At 40.0% G+C, this 22,195-nt stretch overlaps 1 protein-coding gene across 3 annotated transcripts in view; it reads right to left on the bottom strand.

Annotated features, from left to right (window-relative positions):
* LOC117304547 (exportin-T-like) overlaps positions 1-21,065 on the bottom strand; it is a 52,655-nt gene extending 31,590 nt beyond the window's left edge. Inside the window, exons 1-13 of one of the 3 annotated variants that reach the window (XM_033789074.1) lie at positions 21,028-21,051; positions 20,854-20,897; positions 17,642-17,763; positions 16,055-16,194; positions 10,297-10,366; positions 8,693-8,911; positions 8,078-8,161; positions 7,186-7,455; positions 6,510-6,586; positions 4,778-4,934; positions 3,825-4,051; positions 2,290-2,434; positions 1,205-1,255 (exon numbers count right to left, since the gene is read on the bottom strand). In XM_033789074.1, the coding sequence (XP_033644965.1) occupies positions 1,205-1,255; positions 2,290-2,434; positions 3,825-4,051; positions 4,778-4,934; positions 6,510-6,586; positions 7,186-7,455; positions 8,078-8,161; positions 8,693-8,911; positions 10,297-10,366; positions 16,055-16,194; positions 17,642-17,701 (1,500 nt within the window). In that variant the 5' untranslated portion in view covers positions 17,702-17,763; positions 20,854-20,897; positions 21,028-21,051. Of the gene's footprint in view, positions 1-1,204; positions 1,256-2,289; positions 2,435-3,824; positions 4,052-4,777; positions 4,935-6,509; positions 6,587-7,185; positions 7,456-8,077; positions 8,162-8,692; positions 8,912-10,296; positions 10,367-16,054; positions 16,195-17,641; positions 17,764-20,853 lie in introns of all 3 variants that reach the window. The other 2 variants (XR_004520600.1, XM_033789081.1) reach the window with 2 other exon arrangements.
* Between the last annotated feature and the right edge of the window lie 1,130 nt (positions 21,066-22,195).

Here is a 22,195-nt window from a genome sequence, read left to right as displayed (position 1 = left end):
GTGTGCCTAATCTTGTCTCAAGGTGTTGGCTTTTTAGTAAAGCGCCCTCTATTGGTGCAATGGAACAATGACATTGAAGTACATGTAAAATAAACATCGCGCAAACGAAAAATTAACAACAATGGCTCCAATGAAAGACCAACACGGAGCATTTTACTTGGTCTAGCCCCCGACTCACATGTCAAAATCAAATCACAATTAAAGTGCTTCCCGATTCCAGGTACGTGCTGCTTGACGATGCATTTCGGATGTAAAAAAAAGTAGATAGAAATACGGGACGGGAAAAAAGCGGAGGCTGCACGAAAAACAAGGAACGGGAAAAAAGTGGAACCCAAGAAAAATGCGGACTTGGAAATTAAAAAGAGCGGAGATTTCACAGGCCTGTTATAAGTTTGCCTACAAATCAGCACTACGTTGAAATAAAAAATCATTTTTGACCCTACCTTTAAAGGAACTGGACACGTTTGGTAATTTTCATAAACCAGTATTCTCACTTGGTGTGTCCCAACATATGCATAAAATAACAAACTCGTGAAAATTTGGGCTCAATTGGTCATCAAAGTTGCGAGAAAATGATGAGAGAAACAACACCCTTGTTGCACAAATGTTTGTGCTTTCAGATGCATAATAAAATACTTCAGCTGAAGTCTTTTATTATTTGAGTAAGAAATTACTTCTTTCTCAAAATCTATGTTACTCACAGAGTTTTATACTATCAACAGCTGTCCATTGCTTACTACCAACAATTGTTTTGAATCATTACCAATAGTGTTCAATGCCTTTAAAGGCAGTGGACACTATTGGTAATTACTCAAATTAATTATTAGCATAAAACCTTTAATTGGTAACAAGTAATGGGGAGCTGTTGATAGTATAAAACATTGTGGGAAACAGCTCCCTCTGAAGTAATGTAGTTTTCGAGAAAGAAGTAATCTTCCAAGAATTTGATTTTGAGACCTCAGATTTAGAATTTGAGGTCTGGAAACCAAGCATCTGAAAGCACACAACTTCGTGTGACAAGGGTATTTTTCTCTTTCATTATTATCTCGCAACCATGACAACTTCGACGACTGCTTGAGCTCAAATTTTCACAGGTTGGTTGTTTTAAGCATGTTGAGATACACCAAGTGAGAAGACTGGTCTTTGACAATTACCAATAGTGTCCACTGCCTTTAGGCGAAGTGATTATTTCATGTAACATTACCTGAAGGCCAACTGCCCAATGAGAATGCTCAACTACTCGGCTTGTGACAAGCTGAAAAACAAACATAGAGCGACATTTTGTAAAAACAGGTAAAGTGAATATTGAATACAAACTGTGTCACCTTATTTCCAGAAACAAAACAAAAGTGATTAGTGTACATTCCATGGCATTTTCTGGCAGACGAGATAATAGACTGGCCATGTAATCATAGTACGATTTAGTGGCATAGCTACAAATTGTTTGAACCAAGTTTTGCGATGTGCGCTTGTTCGCGACATCTATAGATTGAACTGCGTTAAAGGATTTGGGTACTTTTTCAAAATGTCCATAGATTTACATTAAACTTACAGGGTTTGAAGATAATGATAGTGGAAAGCTTCCCTTCAAATCTTACTTACTGAGGTGCTGTAGTTTTTGAGAAATGAGTAAAATAATGTCATGAAAATAAGTTTGTAAATGATTAAAATAATTTTCGTCTCATGAGACGAACATTTTTTTCATGACATTGTTTTACTCATTTCCCCAACACTACATCACCTCAGCACGTAATATTTTCAGGGAAGCTTTCTACTATCATTATCTTCAAACTGTGTAAGTTTAGTGTAAATCTGTGGACATTGTGTTTTCTGTCCTACATAAGTTACATAGACCCTTTAAATGCAGTTCAATTTCCAAACTTTGTGTTCCCTTTCATACAGATTGTGCCTCCAGGAAGTCCGGGTTTTGTGGCACCTCTGTAAACATGTGATGTCGCAGGCCACAGGGTCTACAGTAATTCCATTGAATCAAATATTATTTCAGCAATGTCAGTGTCAAATGCACTTGATCGTATTACCTTTTGTATTACTTTTGTTCTACTATTCACTAAGATCAAGTTGTCCTTTTTGCTGTGCTCAAGTTGCACTTTTCTCTGTGATCAAGTTGTTCGTTTAACTGTGAATAAGCTCTACTTGTTATGGTGATTAAGTTCTACTTCTCAATGTGAACAGTTCATCTGTTGACTGTGATCAAGTTCTACTTTTCACTACGACGCAGATCTAATTTCCACCGTGACAAAGTTCTTCTAATTTTCTTTTGTAACTTACAGTTCTCATTAAGTCTCTCATGATCTCAGCCCTCGCCTGGTCCCCAATAAAGTGGTTACCCTGGTTCACTGGTATAGCTTCACCCAGCATGTACAGTAGGCGCACCGCTAGCTCCGCTTCAGTGAACTTGACTGATTTCCACTGGCTGTAAATTAAACAAAAAAAATTCCCAATCATAGTTGGGTATTGCACAATTTACTTTGCTGTCTTTTAAAAACTTCAGGTTTACCTGTTGGCCTATTTGATTAAATTTCATATCTAAAAGTGTGTATTTTCTTATCTGGGCACTTAAACTCTCGGTAAATTCATATAAGTCTTTGAGCAAGGCATTGAACCATAATTGCTTCCCTTTGCCCAAGCGTATCAATGAGAACTTGAGAGGGCCACGACAGAATTGTCTTTGATTGACCGTTTGGCGATAATTTTAGCAGCTCTGGGTTGTACAATGTATGCTCCCTGGGGAGCTGAGAAAGTTAGAGGATAGGTCGTAAGTATGCATGACGAACAGGGATAACATTTGTGTAAAGTGCCTTGATCCAACTCATAGGATAGGTCTGCTATAGAAGAACCCAGCCGTCGATTTCACAAAGAGTTAGGGACTCGTCTTATCTCGAGTTAGGACGAGTAACTCATCCTAACTTAGGACTAATCTTAAGGTCTGCATGCTACAGTGCAGGGTTGGGACTCGTCCTAAGTCCTAAGATTAGTCTTAAGTTAGGAAGAGTTTTGTGAAATCGACGGCAGTATTATTAAAGAAAAATACAGAACAGAACAGGGCCCAATTTCATAGCGCTGCTAAGCACACAAATTTGCTTAGCATTAAATTTCTTCCTCGGTAAAAACAGGGTTACCAACCAAATTTCCATTTGTTGGATATTGCTTGGTATTGGTATTCAGCTGCTGTTTGCTTAAAAGTCCTAAACATCACTTGGGAATGTGGTTGACATTCCTGTTTTTATCAAGGGAGAAATGTCATGCTTAGCAAATTTTTGTGCTTAGCAGCGCTATTAAATTGGGCCCCTGTCTGATACAAGTAACGCTACATGTGTCTGAACTGAGCTAATATAGCTCAGCAGGCCGGTGTATATATCCGTTTTCCTTGGCACATCCTACTGAGAATATTTCTTTTCCCCACGAACAAGATGACATTTTATTGCAGAATACTCCCTAACTATACCCGGGAGCCATTTGTACTCCTGGGTGGAGAGAAGCAGTTATGATAAAGTGCCTTGCTCAAGGAACCAAGTGGTGCGACTGACCAGGGCCAAATTTCATATAACCACTTAGGCAGAAAATAGTGCTTAAAAATTGTCTGCTTAGCAGTCACAGATTGTACATGTGACATGCTTATTTTGACTGGTTACACTATTATGGTAAGCATAATTTTATTGCGCATAGCTACTTTTTGTGCTTAATGGCTGTGTGAAATTGAACCCATGCCAGGATTTAAATCCACATTCTATAAACCACAGAAGTTGAGTCCAGACCGCTCGGCCACTACGACCCACCAGACACAAAATCTCACTTTTACTCACTTCAGTGTCCTGGTGATGAAATTGTGTACCACTTGAAGAACCAAAGTCTGATTGAGTTGCACTAAGTTATCAAACAATATCTTCATCTGTCGTCTGTAATCGATGAACATGATCTCGTCTTCTCCCTGACTGTCAAAGTTATACGTGTCCTCGTACTTGAACTTGCGGATGACAACATAAAGCATGTTCTCCATGAAGCTCATCTGAGTGGGACTTATCTTTGGTATCTAAGGAGCAAGGGGTGTGAAGACAACGTCAGAGAATGGCCAGAGCCAAATTTCATGAAACTGTTAACATGGTTAAGCAGAAAATTGTACTTAGCCAATTTCTTTGCACCAGTTGTGAAGATGTAAACTTGATAGAATTTTGGCTTGTAACCTGTTTCTGTTAAGCAACACTTTCCGGTACTTAGCAAGTTTTTGTGCTACAGGCTTATCAAATTGGGCACTGAGGATTAGTGGGTAGAGTCTCCATAATAAAGGAATAGTTGGCAGCATTACATGACATGTGTGGTCATGCCACATAACATGCCAGGGGTAAATGGGTACTTGTGAGGGCAGGATTGTTATTGTGATTGATTGTGATTGATTGACATATTTGGCTGCAACGGCTGTATACCCCCCAGGGAGCTGAGATGTTTAAAAGGATTGAAACAAATGGCCCAATGACCAGGGGTAACCAACTTGTTCATCTTTACAACTGCAAACCAGCCTTTTTTCCCCCCATATATACATCCTTCAAACTACATTTTGAAGTGATCTCATAAATTATGACAAGAAAAAAGACCTGAGCCTCTTGTATTGGTCACCATCACTGAGGACACATAATGGAAACGTGCACAAGTGTACACGCCGCTCACAACTCTCGGCCATTGATATGTCTCCATTGATCTCAGTCAGGGCGCTGTTTGGGATTGTGACATCACATGCCAGGGGGCTAAACACTGTACCTACCTGTTTGAGAACCCCGATGTAGTCGTGAGCAAAGCCGGTGACAGCCAACGAGATGTCGTCATCTTCGTGTCCCAGGAAGTCAAACATGAGAGGGAGTTTACTCTCCACAGCTTGTAGGGTCTTGGCTGTGAGGGCGCTGTCTCGACTCTTTACCAGCCTGCGTGTACGCCAAGAGAGAATACCATGATCGTTGAGGGTGAAAACGGACACTTCAGGTAAAACATCACATGTACAAAAATATTGTATAATTGGTTTGCTGTAACACCTTGTGTATACATGTACATCTAGTTGTTGTGTAAATCATGTTCTTTTGAGAACTTCTCTATTACTGCGGAGTAGATTTTCAGAATTTTGGAGACTTCCCAGTTCTGAAAAGAACTGTCCAGCTTATTAACTACTACCTGAGGGGAAGGGTAGGAAATCGACCGGGACTACTACATGCAGAGATGCCAACATTGAATTTTAAAAAAGAGTAGCATCTCCCAAATGTTAAGGGCGAGCGCAGCTTGGGCTACCTATACCGATCTTTCTTTTACTCTCTACAATGCTAATTAGCTCATTTTCAGGCATTGTTGTGAAATAACAATTACCTGTATGCATCAACAGAACAGCTACAAATGTTTATAATGGCCAGTGAAAAGAAACTTGAAAAAAAAAACTGATTTCCCTCATCTTCTGACTATGTTTCAAAAATAAATGTAACATAAAAAAGGGTGGCCTTACTTAAATGTAACATAAAAAAGGGTGGCCTTACTTAAATGTTTTTGTTTTAATGATCAGAAATGCAACAACAAGCTATTGGGAGGGAGAAAAAAAAAAAAAAAGTGTCCGGATTTTGGGCAAAAAATACGTGTCCGTATTTTGGGCATTGTCTGGACATCATGAAAAAAACATGAAAAACTGTCTAGCTTAGACCTCGCAGGCCACTCAGTTGAAGGTATTTTTGTTCAGAAGGTCTCCTTTTTTTGTCGCCATTATTTCGTACTTTTTTTGCCAAGCTTCGATGAAGTACATGTACAGACAGCGTGGGCACAATAATAGTGGATACATGAGGAATGAGGTTACTGTGGCACGTTTAGCTCACACACAACCTCATTCCCCACGCACGTGTGCACTATTCCCCATCGTGTAATAGAGATCAATGGGTACGATCTTGCAGCAATCACTAGCGTAAAAAATGCACACTCAGCCGGCCAGCCAGCGGGGGAGGGCACGCAACAATCATTACGTCGAGACACGTACATTCTTCGAGTGAATTCGCCGCTATTATTCAACACTGCGTTCTAAAATAAAAAGTGTGTTTTTCTTTTCTGTTACAATTGTTTTGATATTTTTCTTAATTTGTATTTCCACTTAATAGTTCATTCGTTGTTTGCATGTATTGTACGATTTAATAAAATTATATTGGGCGGCTTGTTTAGCGTGTTTTATTGAGTATTATCGTAGCGTCGTAGTCACGGCTCGAAATCGTATTTGCTACGCCCAAATCGTGTATGTTGGTATCTCTGCTACATGTACTCTTATTTGTGGATCAAGGGGACTTCTGGTTATTAACTTCAATACAGCAGATTGAGTTCTTAGTTCTTAATTGGTCTCAACTTTTCAACTACATGTAAAGTGCTCAAAGATTGTTAACAGATGTCAAGCTATTTGATAAATTGTTGGTATTTTTTATTTATTCAGCAGAGACGAGGGGTTATCAAGAATCCGCCTTTGGCCAAATGTCACTTACTTTTCCCAGCATGTTATGAGATTCATTCCAATGCCGTTGGTCAACTTTGAAAGTTTTGCTAAGAAATCTACATCATCCTGCAAGGGAAGAAAACAAAATAAAAATTTCAAAAGTTTGTTTTTTTGCAAGTCGCCAGACACACAAGGCCTGAAGGCCACCTCAAGCTGTGGACTACAATGTATTTGTTCCAGTGGCAGTTACCACCTACTCCTTGGTAAACTGTTAATAATTTGGGGTTGAACAAAGAATAACCGAATGGCAAACAGGACTTGAACCTGGACCCTCCAAATTCAATTCAACAAAACATTTTTGTTCACTATTGCCTTCACATGATAAAATCCATCATTGGTGTTTCATAATATTAACAGTGACAGGTATAAAACAGTAGCCAACATTATTAACATATCAGAAGGGCAAAAAATTAGCATTGGGTGAGAGTCTTGGTTTTTGTACCCTAACCTATTGACAGACTAACACTGCATTTAAGACTTACAAAGACAAAGGACGACGCCCAGACGCTCTACCAACTGAGCTATCAAGCCAAATTCGAGCCGAAGGAAAATTTTCCTGTTTTTTTTTCAGCAAACAGTTTGGTTTGAAGGTTTTTTGCCCACCCATACTCTGCAAATGGCTATGTGTTTATAAATAACATGAATTCTTGACAGTATCAACTTACATCCGAGGGTGGAATAACTCCTGAATCGTGTAGCACTTTGGTAATGGATTCCACCAGCTCAGTCTTAGCGATGGGGTCCATTCCCTTGCTGATGATCTCATGGAAACAGTCGCAGGCACTCTCTCGTAGGACGTCGATGGAGAGGTAACGCAGCAACAAGGAAACAAAGCGATCGTTGGCGATGAGGTTGATGTCGATCCAGCACACGTATGATCCCACCACCTCAAGGCACAGACACGTCAACTCTGGGTTGGTGTTCTCGTATGTTTTCTGTCGGGGGAAGCAGTGTGCATGAAGGCTTGAGAAAATCTAGGTTTTCAATCAGGGCGCACTTCTGGGGTCAATTTCACAAAGAGTTAGGACTAGTCCTAACTTAGGACTAGTCCTAGGAGATGTACAAATTGCATGGATAGTCCTAAGTTAGGACGAGTAACTGGTCCTAACTCAAGATAAGACTAGTCCTAACTCTTTGTGAAATCCACCCCTGGTGTCCTACATGTATGTCATTTGAGCATGGACAAGAATACGTGTGTGTCCTTGGGCATGACACTCCCAATAAAATGCCTATCTTAACCTGGGTGTACAAATGGCAACCTGTGAGGGTCGAGCGGGTTGCATGTTAGCATGCCCCTTAGCATGCCAGCTGTGTTCAGCACAAAGAAATCCTGCTTAGCAGAACTATTCCACCAGCCAAATACCATACAGTTTAAATTGCTCCGACTAGTACCCCACTTATTTCTTGTTTAGCAAAGAAGCTTGCCAAACAGAATTTTCTTTGTAACAGCTTTATGAAGTTGAGCCAAGGTCCTGCAATAAGGTGCATGTATTGGGTTAGGGGGAAGGGGTGTCAAAAGGGACAAAAGGAAGGGGTGAGGAGAGCAAGATCACTCACCAGAATATTGTACCAAGAGTTCACCATCTCATTCACTGCCCGTTCTCTCATGCTATCCTTCAACAGCGTACTCTTCGTAGCATCCTGTTTGAAAGGGAAGGAACGTGTTTGTTAATCACTCTTAAAACAAATGCCAATAACAACTGACTTGGTTAGAATTATGGCAGCTCTCAGTCGTGCTAAGCATTTTTGGATTCCATGCTTAGATTATAACCTCATCATGCTCATACTCATAAACACATCACTCTCACATCGTCGACTGACCAAAAATCACAAATTTTATGTCTGTTTCGAACGAAACTGGGATTTCTTAATTTCAATAGATTTGAGAATGTAAACAGTCATACATGTATGAAAGTTTGTGTATTTTCTAGTGTATTAGTTTATACATAATTGATTTAATGTAGAGAATTTCTGTACAGTATTTATCCATCCACTCAAACTGTTTTATTCATTCTTTACAGAATTGAATGGTGATTAATAAAAACGATCTCTCATACACTAGACCGGGTGTGAGTGTGCCAATTTCTTTGACCAATCAACCCTTCAGATCAAGTGTCTATGGATGGCTTAAAATTTACAAGACGATATTTTGAATAGTTTTGTGCCCACTACCTCTTGTGTTTGTATGGTCTCTCTGTCCACTACATCTTCATCGATGGCAACTAAGATGCGTAGGTACATATCCACGGAGGCAGGGCCCGCATTCAGGAGCTGTATCAAGTCTGTGAAGAATCCCGGCCAGCGATGTGGGAAGTCGCTGATGAACAGAAGCGAGAAGAGTTGGGCCGCTTTGTTGCGGATGAAATTCTTCTCCTCGTGAGTGGACAGCGTCTAGATTTTTTTATAAAAATGAAGGATACAAACTATGCGTTGTCAATTATCAATAATACTCACAAATCCATCTATACATCCTCTTTGCTGAAATGATGGATTCAGAACGACTGAGGGAAGTAGGCCCAAATACAAATCCACCATACCGCGTGAGTGAGCTATTAAAGTTATGTTATCTCTTCCGGGGTATACGCAATTATTATCGTTCTGTCACTTCTGTGCGCGATAGATTTTAGTTGCTTCTGAGGTGGGTTACAACAGCTCCTCTAAAGTGTTATTGTTCAGGATAGATAAGATGTCTGTGGTGGTTATGTGTTTCATTGCTTAATAAGGGAACAAAGGGGAAGCGACGAGTTCTTAAACGGCCGTTTAAGAACAAGTCACTACTCTTTTATTCCCATTCATCAATGCCCCCTTGTGACGCGCTCTCCACCAATAGGAATAGCAAAACTGTCTGGGGTATTTATGAATAACTATTGGGTATGAATGAATATTACCCTGGTGGTGAGAAAAATGTTTTTTAAGGGTGCCTCATGTGGTCAAAAACACTGTCCAAACCTGTTGGTGTGAAGTTTTCTCAAAGCTCAAAGGGTCAATGCCGTAACGATCTCCAGCCGTCAAACAACCAAACCGAATATTCTAGAAAATAGTGTGCCTCAAATGAATTTTTGGGGGATTTCAACACATCATAATTTATAGCAGCACCTTTGAAGGCAGTGGACACTATTGGTAATTATTCAAAATAATTATTAGCAAAAAACCTTACTTGTTAACGAGTAATGGGGAGAGGTTGATGGTATAAAACATTGTGAGAAACGTCTCCTTTTGAAGGGACGTAGTTTTCGAGAAAGAAGTACCTAAAATTTAGAATTTGAGGTCTCAACATCAACCATCTAAAAGCACACAACTTCGTGTGACAAGGGTGTTTTTTCTTTTGTTATTATCTCTCAACTTCGACGACCAATTGAGCTCAAATTTTCACAGGTTGGTTATTTTGTGCATACATGTATGTTGGGATACACCAAGTGAGAAGACTGGTCTTTGACAATTACCAATAGTATCCAGTGTCTTTAAAAAACCTTACAAGGTGCTATGTACATAGATTGGTCTCATAATTCAAAAAATTCCAAAATCTGTCTCCATCGTCTCTCTTTGTTCAAGCACTTTTAGTAATTAATTGGTACATATGCATGCGCTATATAAAACTATGGTATAATTAGGGCACCAATAAAAATAAAATAAAAACATTGTTAGGGTCGAGAAAAAAAAAAATATGAATATACAAAATATAAAAGTAAGATTTCTGAATTATATTGGCAAAGGTGCTTCTCTGTAATATTGATGACTCTTTTTTTTTTTTTTTTTAAGACAAGAGTAAAATATACCTGTATTTGTAGCCATTGCAATAAGGACTGCTTCAGGATTTGCTGGTCTGAAGAAATCGCACTGGAATATCTGTTGATTAAAAATAAATATAACTAATCAATACCAAGTAAATAAAAAAACACAAGCGAGGGCTTCCCTTAAAAAATTGTCCCACTCACCGTCCAAGCAATCAAAATTTTGGGTCAATCAAAAAATTGGGTCATCAACAAGTTATTTGACAAGCCCAAAATACTGGGTTGTTTTTACTTAAGAAACCCACCACACATGATCTTTTTTTGTTGTCCAATCAAAGGATGATGCAATAAAAATGAAGTGTCTTGTTCAAGGACACACAAGTGTCATGAACGAGACCAGGGGTCAATTTCACAAAGAGTTAGGACTAGTCTCGATTTCACAGAGAGTAACCTAGGAGATATTAAAAACGCATGGCTAGTCCTAAGTTAGGACGAGTTACTCGTTCTTAGCCGAGAAATCCACCCCCGGAGTCTTAAGGCCTTGTCACAGGAGGTAACTTTTACAGGCAACGCAGAGGCAACCAACGGCAGTGCATGCTAAAAAAGGAACTTTGGCTTATGTGTAATTATGCATACAATGTCTTGCGATCACAAAAAAATTTGTTTGTAAACATTCAGCTGTGAATGCCTATTCTTCTTGGAGATTGCCTGCACCTGACCCATAGACTGACAACACCAGGGCCCAACTTCATAGCGCTGCTTAGCGGCTGATTTTGTGCTTACCGTGCACTTTCCATTTCTTCATAGCACCGCTTACCGTAAGCACTCAAAAAAGCATGTTAACCTTCTGGTGCTTACCGCACGAAAATAAATGACGTCACAATGCAAATCCATGGTGAAACGCGCAATATGGCCACCCAACATGTGAAATACGCTTGCACCTCAGCAAATTTTTCTGCTACAGTCAGCACGAAAAATTGCTTACCGTTAAGCAGCGCTATGAAATTGGGCCCAGGACTTTAGTCCAGTGCACTAGCCTGCTTGGATATGACACTTTAGAAGCATACAAAAAGCTCTCCACTGCTTAGGTGTATGATATTAACCTGCAATAAATTAGAAAAGACTTTTGGATTTACTGGTGTAAACAAAAACCACATGGCAAGTGGGTGATTTATTTTTGAACACTGTGCTTCAACGCAAAGCTCATCAAACCCGAGTCAAGTCATGAATAGAGGCAGGTCACCAAACTAGGTCACCTTGAGTTAATAGTCCAAAGGGAACATTTGCCAAGTCTTCATATATCTCAAAATCTTTCAGAACGTAATACATCCTGTCAATTTTGATCTGATGTTGACGAGCTTGTCACAGAATTGCCAAAATCAATGTCACGGTCACGTTGGCCTCCTCTGATACTGTGTGTGTCACAGTTGAACAACTGTAAACTGCTGTTTTTCAGGGCTCAATTTCTAAAGCTGCTAAAACAAAATTATGCTTACCAGAATAAGGTTACCTATCAAAATAAAACGTACCATTTGTGACTGGTAATGGTATCCTGCTCATTTATGCTAGGCAGAACATTTTTAAGCAATTCTTTCTGCTTCGTAAAGCAGCTCTGTGAAAATTGAGCCCAGATACTTTTAATTGAATCACCATCGCACCGTACTTTTGCCCAATTTCACATTGCTGCATAATGTAAGTGAAAAACAGCATCAACTCGTACTCACGTACATGTACAGTAAATGTACACGAATCTAACACTACATGTACGTGTACATGAATCAGCAAGTTTTATGCTTCAGTTTGGAAGAATAATTCAAGAGAGCTTCTAGGTTAATGCACACCATGTAGTTTCTTGTTACGCTTGTCATTCTTTGCTCGAAGCTAGCACAGAAAATGTTTTTCTGATCCCATAAACTGGAAATGTAAGCAAAGTAAACTGACACCTTAAAGGCAGTGGACACTCTTGGTAATTTCTCAAAATAATTATTGGCATAAAACCTTACTTGATAACGAGCATTGGGGAGCTGTTGATAGTGTAAACCATTGTGAGTAACGGCTCCCTCTGACGTAGTTTTCGCCAAAGACGTAAATTTCCACGCATTTGATTTCGAGACCTCAGTATTAGATTTTGAGGTCTCGAAATCAAGCATCTGAAAGCACACAACTTCGTGTGACAAGGGTGTTATTATTATTATCTCGTAACTTTGACGACCAATTGTGACCCCATCTGTGAAAATGAGTCAGATGTCGCCCAATGCAATATTAAGTTATGGACCGTTTAATGTGGAAAATGTAAATGTAAAAAAAAATTAAAATGCAATAAAGCTATGAATACAACAATTTTGTGATCATACTTATGTCTAATTTGTATCCTTTTGAACACAATGGTAGTTAAAAATATCATTTTACTTGTAATTCATTTTTCACCAAAAATGGTGTAGTGGCTAATTTCAAACGAGAGTAACTCAGCAACGCAATACACCCCAAAGCTCAGATACATACCAAATTACTGCTGCTGATGTGTTCTTTCCAGCCATGCATATAACTCGATTCTTGAAGTTGCCTACATCTGACTCATTTTCACAGAGCGGGTCACAATTGAGCTCAGTTTTTCCCAGATTTGTTATTTTATGCATATGTTGAGATACACCAAGTGAGAAGACCGGTCTTTGACAGCTACCAAAGGTGTCCAGTGTCTTTAAGCAGTGCCGTTGAGCAATGGACTTGATACAGACATAATAACCTTCCTGTTTTAGTCTGACCCAAATTGGAGCTCTGTATCTCATTTGGTGAATGACTACACAGTATACACAGTACGTAGCGCACATTTAACCCTCCTACTGTTTTACCACTCAATATCATCCATTATAGTTTTTTTTTTTTTAATTTTTTTTTTTTATGCAAGTCGCCTGACACACAAGGCCTGAAGGCCACTTCAAGGTGTGGGCTACAATTATTTTTTTTCAGAGGCCATTGCCACTTACTCCTAGGGCTGAAACAGGGTTACCCCTTTCACAGTCCATACGAATGTAGGCTTGGGTATACACTACACTAATCTGGCCAGCTTGCAATATGACATCATGTGGTAGATGCACAGCACATGTCTCTGCACCTGTATGTGCCACCAAACACAAATGGCGCAGTTAAATGATTTCAAATGTTTTGTAAAATCGCTGGGAAAATAGCAAATAGAGACAGGGAAAAATAGCAAATAGAGACAGAGTAAAATGGTGGGGTGTTTTTTCATTCTGACAAAGACATACTATAAAGATGTTACAACTAAGATTTTTAGCAGAATGCTCAAGTTTCTTTCTTTCTGAGTACCATAGGCCCATTTTCGTAATAAAGCCTGTAAGCAGAAAAGCTTGCTAAGCAGAAAAGCTTGCTAAGCATTTAAACAACTTTTGCTTATCAAAATAGTTTACCATCCAGAATACCATACAACTACATAGTACATGTACCATTGATGTGACTGGTACCCTGGTCATTTCTTGCTTAGCCAAGAAACTTGCTTAGTAGAATTTTCTGCTTACAAAACAGCTCTTTGAAATTGGGCCTCCAGGACTGTCGAGTACATTCCCTCTGCATTACGCAGTTAAATTTAATAAACTCATCTCTTTGATCCACTAATTAAAACGAGCGGATGTATCACTAAAAAGGAATTATTCTTTTGTTTCTCCGATCGTTACGCGACTCTCTCTACTAGTACATGCAGATTATCCCTATCATTAGACAATAAAATCTTTTCCGGCGTGGCTGATCGGAAAATTACTTAATAATCTTGCATTTCCTGTTGAGCATCTACTACTGCCTGAGAGATGCCTCAACACAAAGTGGATGCATCAAGGTTGGATCATCGCGTTGGGAGGGGGGGGGGGAGGTTAGTAACTGTCAGTTACATGAGTGTTAGTCTACAAAGTGACACTGTCCCAGCCTCAATGTGTGTTTTTTTTTCTTTCTTTTGTAAACTTTAGGGTTCAGGGTGAACAACAACAAATTGAGTATAAACCAGAATTTGAACCTGTGACCTCTACATTAATGTGTGCCGGCCACTTCCAACTGAATTTTTAACCAGGGCGGAAATTTTGGGAATAAATCCAACAGACCACAAAAATTGTTACTCAAACAGTTGACTAGACCAGAATCATCTCTAAATGAGATAAGTACATGTACTTCCCAACCAAGCTTTATAAGCATTTTGACTGTTTGCACCAAGAAATGTTCGAGAAGATTTGTCTTTTATGAGTTTTAAATATACTACTTGCAAGTGATCTCAGTACCGTGTACAATTTAAAGGCAGTGGACACTATTAGTAATTACTCATAAAACCGTTCTTGATTACGAGTTACGTGTATAGTAGAGGTTAACAGTATAAACGGTTGGAGAAACGGCTCCCTCTAAAGTGATGTAGTTTTCGAGAACGAAGTAATTTTCCGCGAATTTGATTTCGAGACCTCATGTTTAGAATTTGAGGTCTCAAAACCAAGCATCTAAAAGCACACAACTTTGTGTGCCCAGGGTGTTTTTTCTTTCATTAATATCTCACAACTTCGACAACCGATTGAGCTCAAATTTTCACAGGTGTGTTATTTTATGCAGATGTTGAGATACACCAAGTGAGAAGACTGGTCTTTGACAATTACCAATAGTGTCTAGTGTCTTTAAAGATTAAGTATTGTTTGAAGCTTTGCATGGTGTGGAGAACTAAGAAGAAACTATACATGAATAGTCAACTTGCGGGTACAACCTAGTGTAAATCTCTTTAGTGTGAGTGTTGCCTGAAAAGAGCCGGTTTGGTCTGAAGACGAGCAGAGAATAGGCCAACTGTTCGAAACGTCAAAGCCAAACTGGCTCTTTTCAGAGCCAACACTCACACTAAAGAGATGTACAGATGGTTGTACAAATGTACCCGCCAGTTTACTGTTTATATATAGTTTCTTCTAAATTTAAAGGTATTTTATCATACTCAAAGTCAACATTCGAACACCATAAATTGAAAAACACAAGACTGTCGAAATTGTCAAGTCATGATTTTACTTGCCAGACGCTAACTGCCACTAAAACTACTGGCATCAGGCCTGTGGTCCAGTGTTAAATTTGAGCCCTGTGACCCATATATGGGCGTGGAGTATCATACCAGCAATAGGGGTCAAGTTATTACAGTTGATGAAGTGCACCAATAATAACAACTACGAATTGGCTACAGCGCCTTTTCCCAAGGATACAAAGCGCATACGAGAATAGAAGAAACTTAATGAACTGAGAAATGGAGAAGTCCGTTCCTGAAAGGTTGTGGCCGATCATTCCATTCACCAAGCTAGTTCAAGTCTACATGTTCATATACCTTACCCTTGGGGTGCTCTTTTCAGATGAACAAATAAATAAAGTTTTATCGGTGATCGATTACAGTTCAATCAAAGTTATGGTATAGAAAGGTTTGCGGCAACACCATGTAATGATGGCGGCATGGCGGCAACTCCAGGAGTGCGCCACCATTACAACCTGAGGACGAGGCGGCCACGGACGCAAGTCTTTGCCGAATGATGATGATCATATAATGACTATCCAAAGTTATGGTGTTCTAATGCTTAATTTGAAAATTTGTAAATTGGACTTTTTTGAACATGCAAAGAATACGGGAGCAATGAATTACTAGCCCGGCTGACTTTCTCTAATGCAATTCAATCAGAGTTATTGTGTCTAATTGAATTCGTAACTTTGAGCACATGTAATTTAAACAATGCAAATAACTTGGAAGCAATGAATTAGTAGCCCGGCGGCTGCATTGTACACTGCAACTTACCTTGTCTTTAAGAAATTCTCCAAAACTTGGAAGCAAAAGAACTTGATGTGGTCACTCTCATACATGCCCTGCATGATGGCCTCAGCGCAGAGTTTCCACCCATCGTCCGACTGCTTCAGCTGCTCAAAGTAAGCCAGGGCCTGTGTGGGTACAGAGTTGGGAGCAATAACATTCTCGATGAAAGAGGGCAGATGAAGAAAAGCCATGGCACAGGAAGGGAAGATAACAGACACAGTGATCTACTCGACGAGGCGGACTCAAAGCCAACATTGGCCTCTTCAGAAGATACCAGTAGCACACACTATGACCGCTTTGTTCCTTTTTTTTTTTTTACAATCAGCAAGTCTGAAACGATCTGTCACTAAGACAGAGAGTTAAAGGAGAGGGGGAGTGGGTTGAGGGTGGCCTTCTTTGGCCCAGGCTTCCGTCTCAATTGTCCCTCGGTAGAAACAAAAATGCTTCTTCAGAATCACTTTCTACAAAATCAACGATTCTAAGCTGATTTTTTCCATCAACTTGAGTTGTACAGTTTCACAACTTGATGAGTATAACTGCACTCTACGTTGCATATAGAATCAAAAGAGGCTCACACAACAATAGCCAGCCTGTTAGCCAACCGGATGCAGCATAATAAAGCTCTATTGTCTCTGTGTGACCGAAATAAACGCGTGTTGGTGCCAGGGATGAGACTTAACTCTGGGGCATGGCACCAACTCTTAAGCGGGACGAACTTAGCGCGACGACCGACCGACAATGAATGAGTGTAACCTGGTGGATTAACATGAAATGAAACACTGGTGCTAATGGTTTTTGATGGTTGACAGTGCGGAGTGTTTGACTGCAGACAACCGGCCGGCAGCTTTAGGTGTTGAGCTCAGGTGGAATCATGTGATCTGCAGATCAAAGCCTCGGAGGGGAAACCTTGAGGATTTTTTCGGAGGGACGAGTGACAAGGCCCAGTGCTAGCCGTGAGTCATGAGGCTCATGTACACTGTATGTATGGTGAATGTTTTCTACCCCCGTTGCTTTTTTAGCGTCAAAGTTTTTTCTCCAGTAATTATTGGCAACTCCACTGTGAGTGACTTCACAATTTTTAACATTTGGTGCAATTTTCTCTTTAGCGGGAAGGATGATGTAATCTTAATGAAGCGGTCTTAGACCCACCCCAACCTTGGGAAGAGTTAACACCCCCCCCCCCACTTTTACTAAATTAAACTCAAACTTACTTGCATATAAACCTGAGCAAGTTGTAAGAAATGAGCAAACAAGTACCGTTTCTTTTTATCAAACATCTCTGTTGCACTTTGAGAAAACAACAAAAAAGTAAACTTTGGGGGACACATAAAGGTGAGAGGAGCCCCTAGATTAGGTCACATTATTTTGATTAACTGATGTGCAAGCACTTTTCGCGAGTTAAAAACAATTGAATCTGATGACCCAAGGTCAATGCCAACAAAAACATTAATATTGTATACATTGTATGTTCTAAACAAAATGGGGGGGGGGGGAGGGTGTGCACAAAGTAGCCTGTAACAAATCCTTGACAGAGAGAGACTGGATGTGACAATCTCAGGCTAGGACTCTTACCCTATTATGACCCTCTGTGTCAACATAAGGCCCTAGGCCTCGCAAAGCTTGCTCATCCATATGCCTCTGTGTCGTGCCGCCACCGGATCACTTGAAACTGTCATAACATCTGTTTCAGCAGCCTGCAAAATGAAAGATCAGTTTAAATGAGGGGTGTTGAATGGGCTTATCGTCAAGATCATTGCATGGGTGTGGCCCTTGTGTGTTCACCACACACCTTACGACGCTTTATGCCAACGAAGCTGGACAAATTTCATTCTCAGTTGGTTGAAACACCAAGTCGAATCAGGCCTTGACATTCACTCTTTGAAGAGAACGCAAACTTACAAATACAATGTTGTTAGGGGGCCCTTATTTTCTGGTCAAGACCAGGAAATGTGAGGAAAATTGGCGTTAAATTAGAACAAAGTATTTTCTGAGAGGAAAGATCTAAATTAAAAACTCAATGAGCATTTGGATTTGAGTAAGATTACTATTTTTTTTTAACAATGACATTCAAAACAGTCTTTAAAATGTTTTGCTAAATTTGCAACTCTGATATTTCCAATGTATTGCATGCATTGTCCCCGTGAAGTACAGTACGTATCAGGCCTGTAGCCTACAGGTCTACATTTTCACATTGTACCACAGGGAAGGGGGATGGGAAAGGTTGCAAGATGCCCCTTTCAGGAATGAACTTTCGAGGCCTGGTAGACTTCTATCTGCCCCATCTTGGTCATAGAAATATTGTGCGTCGCATAGCTTTCTATGAAAACAAAGTGCCAGACTTTCTACCTCCTGCCTCTGTTTGGTCACCTCACTTTGAATATGACTATGAGATTGACTTGAACAAAGATCCATCGCCGTACATTGTGCAACATAGAAATTCACTATTTACAAGCCACACCCTAACAAATTGTTAATTTGAAAATAGAATGTAGAGTTGTGGATCGGAGTTCCTACTACCCCATCCCCCCCCCCCCAACTCCTGAACTCCAACATGGATTATTGAAGATAAATTCACAGGAAGTCATTGATCAATCCCTCAGAGAATAAGTCTGATTTCCTGGGAGCAGACTTGATTTCCTGTCGTGCCTGTGCTTCACGACGGGACAACTGAAGGAGTCTGATGTGACACATGTGTGTGGCTGTTCGACAACGTACCATAAAATAATTCCCTTGGTGTTTGCTACATAAAACAGCAGCTGTATGGACCAATCATGTGGGTGGGAAGGGGGATGGAGGGAGTCTTCACTCTGCTGGTCTAAATATCTGAAGTCACAGTTCCGAAGTACACCACATACCAGATATTGGCCCTTCATCTGTTCACAGCCAAAACTTCTCAGAAGTAGGAACCATTGACCTTTTGGTTGCGGTATAGTCGCCCTGGGGTTTACAGCTACAATGTAACTGTTTATCATAGCCCTGTGGTGGTATGGTTTCTACAATTAATTCACCACAGAACAATTGAGAATACCCAAGTCTTCCCAAATGAGTCAAGAGAGGGCGCTACATGTAGTTTGGCTTGGCTTTTTTAATGAATCATCCAAGCAGCAACTCTATTGTGCTTCTGTTTGTTATTTCCCAAGACAAAACTTGTGCGACATGTAAGTCTCAGCATGGTCTCCGCATACACCGTACATAGGGCAAAGACAATCTCAGCAAATCTACATCTCTCATTGTCCAATTGTCTACAAAAATGTGTCTATAAACTTTGAAAATATGCACTATTCCACCAAAGAGCTGTCTTATAAACAAAAAGTTCCTTTGAGTAATCAATAAAAACAATTCTATAGGCCTTAAAACTTTATTTTATACATGTATATAAATAAATAAAATTCCAAATTTGTTTATGATTTTTTCGTTTCTCATTACTTCACACTCGCCGCTTGATTCAACAATGCACATGTACTACAAAATTCACTGCAGCTTTGTAAATATTACATTCCCACAGTGCTTTCAACATACTACCCGTATCTCACGACGAGTCAATCACCCACTCAAATACATGATTCAATCCATTAATGCATACAAATTTGCCTTCTTCAAAAGGGGAGTATGTAAGTTTGGAACAGGCCCACCATCTGCTGTCCTACACATAGCTCCATCCATACAGGTCTTCCAAACATCAGCCATCCCTGCCATCAGAGCAATGCAGCCTCTGCATGGCAATATTGTCCTTTAAATTCTGTCCTTCTTTTCCTGCACTAAAAAGTGCACCTTTAATCTTTTTCTTTTGGCACCTTATCCACCTGGCTGTTGACTTCACTTTCCCACAACATCCCAGTTTAGCCCAAATGGGGCTGTAAAGGGATAAACTAACCAAGAACTAAGACCGCGTTGTATTGTACTCCTTTTTCCGAAATTTTTACTAGCAATATAGCTGCGATCCCTCCCAACGATGAAGCCGGAGGGGAGACGTTATCGCAACTACTGTTTACTAGCGATAATAATGACAAATTTTGAGGAAAAAAAGAAGCACAGCGCCCGAGCCAGTTACCAAAACCTAAAACTATGCATACACATTCAATTGCAAATACATGGAAAGTTTATTCCTACCCTTAGGCTTAGCTCTAATAAAATCTAAGCTGCTCATCTTATAATATGAATGCAAAACACTGGGTAAAGTCTAGCCCCACTTGTGTGGCCAAGGATAGCTGAATCCTTTGGCCACACAAGTGGGGCTAGGTAAAGTCTAAAGATGGGTCCTCTCTTTAAAATTAAATAAGGGCCTAGGTAGGTGCTAGGCCCTTTATACTATAGAGGGCAAGGAGCTTGCTCTAGTACTTGGTATGTACCTACTTTCCGCTCAAAACAAGCTCGTAACTCTCCGGCCTGGCGGCCGTCGGGAGGAGGGTTACGTTATCGCAACTACTACTACCTACGTCGTATCCCCCCCCACCCCCCGCCGTCGGGAGAGGACTAGGACATGATGATGATGGAGGAGGGTTACGTTTATTCCTCAAATCAATGGTAATCGCAATAAATTAACACAATGAATGAGTAAAATAAAATAGCAAGAAAATGGAAAAATAGTCACACACAATCAGAGAACATGTCAGACTATATACTCTCGTTATTTGTTCCACAAATCCATGTAGTCTTCTTAATCTTAGACTTTTTTTGTGGTAAAACTGTGCTAAATCAGGAAAAAATTAATGCACTTATCTAATCTAATTTAGCAGTTTCAGTTTGTTTTGACTTTTTTTATTTTATTATGCCAAATTTGTTACCTTATGTTTCCGTTCGCTAAGACTCAGGATACACAATCTGGAACCTAAATTTCACAGGAAATAAACAACTAGTGTATGAGACGTAAACTAGTGAAATTTATCTGAAAAATACTTATTAAGTGCTGAAATCTGTTCTGACGAAATACGTGGCAAGGAGTGCGGCCCAAAACTCACATGTCTTGTTTTCCCTCGACCATGTTGCTTGCTCGAAAAGGACGTTCCTAAGCATGGTACCCTAATACATAGGGTGATACCTAGTCGTTTACAGGAGACTGGTATTCAGACCATAAAAATGCTGTTGCGGGTTTAGTCTTGTTTCGAGGCTATTTGAATTGGAAAATGTGCATACTTGTAAGCCTTTTACCATCCATCGATAAGACCTTATCGCAAATACCAATGCGCACGCGCAGACTGTTGAATGAGGTGCATTGTGGGATATATATGGATCAAATTTGGATACCAGCTAGACCACAATGCACCTAATTCCAAGCTTTACGCGCGCGCCCCGGTATTTGCGAAAAGGTCTAATCGCGCCCTCTGTTGACAAAAATATAAAATCGAAAGTAAGTGGAAACCATCTCGGGACCAAGACTAATGTCTGACCCATATAATAAGTGCAGTGGTGGTGGTGTGTGGTGGTGATTATCAACTGGTGATGAGGCAACCACACATGCATGACCAAGCGGGTCTTCTGGGATGCGGCGGTGTTGGCATGGGCCAATTTCAACACACAAAAAAGTTATCCCCAGCGGATTTTCAAACCTTACTGTAAAAAATTTTAGAAAGACAAAAAATAAAAACGGAAATAAACAAAACTTTTTGTCATAAGATTTTCCAATTCCTAGTCTCAGTATTAAGAAAGACACTTAACCATTGCTTCATCCATCGGATGGGACGTAAAGCCGTTGGTCCCATGTGTTGTGTAAACGCATGTTAAAGAACCCAGTGCACTAATCGTAAAGAGAAGGGGTTCGCCCCTGTTCCTGGCCGGATTGGCAGCAAATTGCGTCACAGCACCTTGTAAACAATTACACAGTGCAAAGGATTAGGTCTTATATCTCAAACTTCGTCCCACTCCTTGCCTTGCAGTAATAATACCTGGCGCTTTGTATCCTTTGGCAAAAGGCGCGTTATAAATACAATTATTATTATTATTATTGAACGAAATCATTGAACAATTATACTTTTTGCATTTATTTTACTTTTTGACCAAAAAGTGTTGATGTTTTTTGACCGAAAAAAGGTATTTATAAGTAGGAATCAAAGTGTGTTGAATCAGTTTTCAAATATAGTGGTTTAAAGCCAGTGGACACTATTGGCAATTGTCAAAGACCAGTCTTCC

Source organism: Asterias rubens, chromosome 2 (assembly GCF_902459465.1).
Source record: "Asterias rubens chromosome 2, eAstRub1.3, whole genome shotgun sequence".
Taxonomy (NCBI): Eukaryota; Metazoa; Echinodermata; class Asteroidea; order Forcipulatida; family Asteriidae; genus Asterias; species Asterias rubens.
This window is presented reverse-complemented; position numbering and strand designations above follow the sequence as displayed.